At 37.5% G+C, this 7196-nt stretch overlaps 1 protein-coding gene across 1 annotated transcript; it reads left to right on the top strand.

Annotated features, from left to right (window-relative positions):
* The first annotated feature begins 2984 nt into the window (after positions 1–2984).
* On the top strand, positions 2985–6146 carry LOC128511107 (acidic mammalian chitinase-like). The gene is made up of 11 exons (XM_053483772.1): positions 2985–3060; positions 3530–3559; positions 3674–3875; positions 4022–4078; positions 4154–4319; positions 4535–4659; positions 4770–4893; positions 4984–5169; positions 5272–5394; positions 5527–5665; positions 5782–6146. The coding sequence occupies exons 1-11, from the start codon at positions 3036–3038 to the stop codon at positions 6048–6050; spliced, it is 1446 nt and encodes a 481-aa protein (XP_053339747.1). The 5' UTR covers positions 2985–3035; the 3' UTR covers positions 6051–6146.
* Positions 6147–7196: the final 1050 nt, after the last annotated feature.

Genomic DNA, 7196 nt, shown 5'->3' with positions numbered 1-7196 from the left:
TTACAGAATAAGGCTTTACACATTCCAAGGACCACATAAAATTGTTTAAAAGTATTTGACCCTACTAGTTACTCTAAAACAGCTCCATACTGTATATCCTGTGCAAAAATGAAAGAACCCAATGAACAGATAAACTCTTTGCAGCATGCCATAAATCAGGCACTCTTGGCATTATGGCAAGCCACTGTTAAGTAAAAAAAAAAAAAAACATATGACAACATTAAAGATGGTAACAGGTAGTAAAAAAATTAATAGCAAGCACTAGGTCTAATAGAAAACAGGCACAGCATGTCATCCAGCTTATAGTCTCCTTACAGTGATAAATGATAGTGGTAGGATCATGCTATGGATTTGTTTCCCAGCAATAGGGACAGAGAGACTGGTAACAATTGAGGAACAGCTGAATGCAGCCAAATACAGAAACATCCTTGAAGAGAAGTTCATCCAGAGCTCACACAAATCTCAACTTTGCCACAGTTGAATGTCCTTGTGAATGAACCAGTGCAGAGACTTAAACCTTCAATGTAGAAACCTGTAGATGGCGGTTCACTGATGGTCACCACCCAATCTAATGGAGTTTGAGTGGATCTGCGATCAACTCTGGGATACACTGTTTAAACACAGGTGTGCTTTGCTTGTACACAAATATGTATCTAAGAAGACTTGTGGCTGTAATTGTTGGGTTTCTACAAAGTGTTAAATAAAGGTTTGTACAGTCGTGGCCAAAAGTTTTGAGAATGACACAAATATTAGTTTTTACAAAGTTTGCTGCTAAACTGCTTTTAGATCTTTGTTTCAGTTGTTTCTGTGATGTACTGAAATATAATTACAAGCACTTCATACGTTTTAAAGGCTTTTATGGACAATTACATGACATTTATGCAAAGAGTCAGTATTTGTAGTGATGGCCCTTCTTTTTCAGGACCTCTGCAATTCGACTGGGCATGCCTCTTGAGGATTGACCACAAGTTCTAAATGGGATTAAGATCTGGGGAGTTTCCAGGCCATGGACTCAAAATTTCATCGTTTTGGTCCCCGAGCAACTTAGTTATCACTTTTGCCTTATAGCACGGTGCTCCATCGTGATGGAAAATGCATTGTTCTTCACCAAACTGTTGTTGGATTGTTGGAAGAAGTTGCTGTTGGAGGGTGTTTTGGTACCATTCTTTATTCATGGCTGTGTTTTTGGGCAAAATTGTGAGTGAGCCCACTTCCTTGGATGAGAAGCAACCCCACACATGAATGGTCTCAGAATGCTTTACTGTTGGCATGTCACAAGACTGATGGTAGCACTTACCTTTTCTTCTCCGGACGAGCCTTTTTCCAGATGCCCCAAACAATCGGAAAAAGGTTTCATCGGAGAATATGACTTTGCCCCAGTCCTCAGCAGTCCATTCGCCATACTTTCTGCAGAAGAACAATTGCTAATAAACAAAGTTTTTTTTTTGAGAGAAGTGGCTTCTTTGCTGCTCTTCTTGACACCAGGCCATCTTCCAAAAGTCTTCGCCTCACTGTGCGTGCAGATGGGCTCACAACTGCCTGCTGCCATTCCTGAACAAGCTCTGCACTGGTGGCATTCCGATCCCGCAGCTGAATACTCTTTAGGAGACGATCCTGGCGCTTGCTGGACTTTCTTGGATGCCCTGAAGCCTTCTTAACAAGAATTAAACCTCTTTTCTTGAAGTTCTTGATGATCCTATAAATTGTTGATTTAGGTGCAATCTTAGTAGCCAGAATATCCTTGCCTGTGAAGCCATTTTTATGCAATGCAATGATGGCTGCACGCGTTTCTTTGCAGGTCACTGTGGTTAACAATGGAAAAACAATAATTTCAAGCATCACCCTCCTTTTAACATGTCAAGTCTGCCATTCTAACCCAATCAGCCTGACATAATGATCTCCAGCCTTGTGCTCGTCAACATTCTCACCTGAGTTAACAAGACGATTACTGAAATGATCTCAGCAGGTCCTTCAATGACAGCAATGAAATGCAGTAAAAAGGTTTTTTTGGGATTAAGTTAATTTTCATGGCAAAGAAGGACTATGCAATTCATCTGATCTCTCTTCACAACATTCTAGAGTATATGCAAATTGCTATTATAAAAACCTAAGCAGCAACTTTTTCAATTTCCAATATTTATGTAATTCTCAAAACTTTTGGCTACGACTGTATACTATAGTGTAAAAACAATTTTCTGGATTTAAATCACCAAAACAATTATGGGAGATTTGGTATAATTGATTTCATAAAAAATATAAATTATACTGTACTTATACTGAAGGTTTAAATACCTTTTAAATAGAGTAAACATTAATTATAATTTTTTTAACACATGAAATATATAGAGAGAAACATTACAGTTACATACTCTCACCATAGAGTGAACCGTGTTAAACATCCCTTTGTATTTATTCACCAACTATTATTATTATTATTATTATTATTATCCTAATATTATTATTAGGAAACATATTATTGTTATTTAACCTAATTAAAATGCTACAATGTTACAGCATACAATGACATTGTATACAGTAAATTTTATATTAATGTCGGTTTTACATAGCAAATACTTACATTTTTAATTGTTTTTCGCTCTTTTTTACATTTAGTATGCTTACAATAAAATATGAAAAAGAAGCAAATCAATATTTAACCAACCTGCCAAACAAACAAATAAAAAAACAAAAATACATTATTTTTAAGTGCTTTTTAATATTCACAAAGGAATTACAGATCAGTTAGATTTTTTTTGTGTACGACATGGAAAAGAAACTATATTGCAGTTTATCAGTGACCTTCTATGTGCATATGTACCAGTATTAAAACATTATATACCCAACTTTTTGCACACAAGGGCAGATAAAAATCTTCTAGGCACTTATCTTTGTTTAATTTAATGTAAAACCAATTTGCTGATAGCTATGATATTTTAGTCTGGACAAATATGGGACATAGAATGAAATGAGGAAAGTGGGGTTGGTTAGGGGTATATAAGGGAGTAGGTGTTCTCTATGAACTGCACATAGGCACCATGGGCAAGCTTCTGATTTGTGTTGGTGAGTTGGAACTTCATCATACCTTTACTTTTTTTACTACAATGTTTTAGAATAAAATATATACATGTTTAAAAAAGCTTAAAAAATAAATTGCACAAATGTGAAACATTTGTGTTTTTTTGTAGACATTTCTTGCTTCTAATGTTGCCATACTTTAACACATACATTTAAATGCTCGATATATACTATACAGTATGTATATAAGTCTAAATTGTATTACCTATAAATTTGACCTATTACCTAAACTATATGCATATATATTATATATTTATATTATACCTCTGTATTTTCCTGTTTAGAGCGCTCAGCCTTGTGTATTCCTTTCAATTATATTATAGGCAAATTAACAATATGACAAATATGTATTTCCCTTATTGTAGGATCAGTTTATTAGCATACGTTGTGTGGATGAATTGTAGAATTGTGTCACAATAGATTGAGATATAAAATGTCTTTATTTCATTTCCAGGTCTGGCTTTCTTGCTGCACGTGCAGCTAGGTAAGGGCATTGTTGAAGTAACATCCATATATGTAATCACCACTTTTAAGATAAAGCTTTAAACTCAACTAAATCTAGCTCCCAAATAAGTCCTTAACCTTCTCCATTTTTTAGGATCCTCCTACATCCTGTCATGTTACTTCACCAACTGGGGCCAGTACAGACCTGGAGCAGGAAAGTACTTCCCCACCAACATTGACCCATGCCTGTGTGACCATCTGATCTATGCTTTTGCTGGAATGAACAACAATGAGCTTGCAACCTATGAGTGGGATGATGTGAAGCTTTATGGAGAATTCCAAGCCCTGAAGAACCAGTATGTTGATTTGTTTCAATTTGATATGCAACTCAGCTGCCTAGTTAAACTTATATATTTCAGTTTCAAGCAATTTATTTTGTTTATAAACATAGACGTTTCACTTAAGAGGAAGAAAACATAAATATTGATTATGTTCTCCACAGGAACGGCAACCTGAAGACCCTTCTGGCTATTGGTGGATGGAACTTCGGCACCGCCAAGTATGCAAAGTTTTTTACTTTATTTGAGCAATGTGAAAATTAGCTTGGTCACTTACTCACTCTTTCCCACCTTAGGTTCTCAGCCATGGTGGCCAGCTCTGCTACCCGTCAGACTTTCATTAACTCTGTGATTAAGTTCCTGAGGCAGTACGAGTTTGATGGTCTGGACATTGACTGGGAGTATCCTGGTTCCCGTGGTAGCCCTTCTCAGGACAAACAGCTCTACACAACCCTGGCACAGGTATTCACTGGCATGAAAACCCGTACATAAAGATGTAGGCTTGGACCTTAAGCAGATATATTTATAGAAATTGTATAATAGAAATAGAAATATTTCTTGAATAGAAATAATCTATTCATAGATTATTTCTCCCTAACAGATTTCTCTCATCTAGAAGAAAGTTTTTGAGCTCCTTCATGTCTGCACACTGACATTGCTATATCTGCTTTCAATAGGAAATGATGGCTGCCTTTGTGACTGAGGGAAAACAGACCAACCGTCCTCGTCTTATGTTGACGGCTGCTGTCGCTGCTGGCAAGGCTACCATTGACTCCGGATACCAGATTGCCCAGCTTGGCCAGTTCGTATAGATTCCTTTAATGTTTTATTTATTTATTTATTTATTTATTTTACCAGGAATCAACAGTTTCTCATGTACTGTAAGCTGACCTCCATATATATTTTACAAAGGGTTCTGGACTACTTTCATGTCATGACCTATGACTTCCATGGTTCTTGGGAGACACAGACTGGTGAGAACAGCCCTCTGTACAGTGGACCAGCTGACCAGGGATCTTACATCTACTTCAATGTGGTAAGTGAACACAAATACCAAAGCAGTTAAATACAGGACTAATATGTGTGATCTCTGACAAGATCTAAGTTTTCTTCACTACCTCCTCAGGACTATGCTATGAACTACTGGAAGAGCAATGGTGCTCCTGCTCAGAAGCTGCTTGTTGGATTCCCGACTTATGGACACACCTTTAAGCTGGCTAGCTCTGCCAACACTGGTGTCGGCGCACCCACTGCTGGACCTGGACCTGCGGGACCTTACACTAGGCAAACTGGATTCTGGGCTTACTATGAGGTAAGAATTAATATATGTTGTAATGGACTGTAGTTTTACATTCTGTCCTACAACCACAAAATTGGCAAAACCTAATTTTTTAATCCAATCCTCTCTTTATAGATCTGTACCTTCCTGTCTCAAGGAGCCACTCAGGCTTGGGATGCCCCTCAGGATGTACCATATGCCTACAACAGCCAAAACCTTTGGGTTGGCTATGACAACATCAAGAGCTTCCAGATTAAGGTATTTTTACTTGCATGAGTCCAAAGGTCCATAGAATGGTCAGTTGAAGTTTGAAACCATACCTGGTTTGTGAATATATAGTTCTGCATGCAAAGTACACCTTGATTTTTGTATTCTTTCAAAATTCTATAGATTGACTGGCTGAAGAAAAACAACTTTGGAGGTGCTATGGTGTGGTCTCTGGACCTGGATGACTTCAGTGGCACCTTCTGCAACCAGGGCAAATATCCTCTGATCAACACCATCAAGAGTGGCCTGGGAACTGGCCAAAGTGAGTAGAACAACTTAAAAATATTTAAAAAATTTGGTCAATTTATACATATATTCACATGCGCATAGTAGCTGACATGCAGTTCTATTTATCTGATGCTTTTCTTCTTCTTCTAGGTTGCTCAGCTCCTTCTCAGCCTCTGGCTCCTGTGACTGCTGCCCCAGCTACTGCTGCTCCTGCTCCTAGTGGTGGTGGCAGCAGTGGTGGTAGCAGCAGTGGCTCCAGCAGTGGCAGCGGCTTCTGTGCTGGCAAGGCCAATGGACTTTACCCTGACCCCAGCAACAACAACAATTTCTTCAACTGCAACAATGGCAATACCTACGCAGAGCACTGCGCCACTGGCCTTGTCTTTGATGCTAGCTGTTCTTGCTGCAACTGGTCTTAAATCCAGATCTATAAATCTAATTGTTCATAACTCTTACGTTGATCTTTAGTCATGTTAATCTAAATTCTGAAATAAAGATAAACCAGCAAAGCTAAACTGTTCTTGTGGTTTCATCTGTTAAGTCAGAAAAAAAATGTCCTTGTGTTGTAGCTACTTTCCAAGCATTTAGCCAGTTAGTTTGGTATCATCCCGTCTGTATTGTGTTTTAATTTTGCAGACCATGGCATTAGCAACTGGTGTTACGTCCCAGTCTAGGGTTGGGCCGTACAGCAAATGATTGGTTCGTGTTTCTATTTTAAACTGTATGAAAAAAGTGGAATATAATTGTGTAAAATAACAGAAAGAAATAGACAGATACATCAGCTGACAAAAAGACGTTTGTATTACTTTTTACAAAACAAATGAAGATAAAGATACAAACACCACACGAGGATTAGCTTCAGGGTGGACCCAGGCCAAAATAATAAACAAAACAGGTATCTGTATTTGATAAGCTAATTTACCTAGCAAACAAAACACAAACAAAAATGCAGGTACCTTACCCAACTCCCTAAACCAAAAATAGTGAATAAATTTCCTTTTCCCCAAAACAAATGGCAGCCACATGCCTCCATGAGTGCACAAAAAGTGAAATAATTTAATATATATATATATATATATATATATATAAATATATATATATATATATATATATATATATATATATATATATATATATACAAAAAAAACAAGCAACCAAACCAAAAGCAATAATCAAAGTCAAAGGGATGCAAAAAAGTCAAAACCAGAATACACAAGCCAATATCAAAAACGCCAAAATCATCATCTTGGAAACATCAGTAAATTTCACACTGGGGTTAAGCTGAGGCATGCTTTCCTCAATGGTTTCCTCCTGACATAAGAAAGAGTCAGACAAATCTATTACGTCACCCAATTTCTTTTGCTGTGTATGTCTTAACACACAGGCAGGAAATACGGAAGGGATCTGAGCTTCTAACTCCTGACCATCAGTAATAGGCTCAGATACAACCGCTGGAAGTGAAAAAAATTGGGTTTCTTGCAATATCATTCTCTAGAATAAATGAAACACCACTAACTGGCAACGCTGTATGGACTGCAACTTTAACAAAACCAGAAAAGCCTTTG

Source organism: Clarias gariepinus, chromosome 23 (assembly GCF_024256425.1).
Source record: "Clarias gariepinus isolate MV-2021 ecotype Netherlands chromosome 23, CGAR_prim_01v2, whole genome shotgun sequence".
NCBI classification, from domain to species: domain Eukaryota; kingdom Metazoa; phylum Chordata; class Actinopteri; order Siluriformes; family Clariidae; genus Clarias; species Clarias gariepinus.
The sequence above is the reverse complement of the archived record's forward strand: the minus strand, read 5'-3'. Positions and strand labels throughout refer to the sequence as shown.

Excerpts from the sequence above, each read along its gene's own strand:
- LOC128511107 (XM_053483772.1), top strand. The coding sequence starts at position 3,036 with ATGGGCAAGCTTCTGATTTGTGTTG. Across the intron at positions 3,876-4,021 it reads TTCCAAGCCCTGAAGAACCA|GAACGGCAACCTGAAGACCC; the intron begins GTATGTTGATTT and ends TGTTCTCCACAG. Across the intron at positions 4,320-4,534 it reads TCTACACAACCCTGGCACAG|GAAATGATGGCTGCCTTTGT; the intron begins GTATTCACTGGC and ends TGCTTTCAATAG.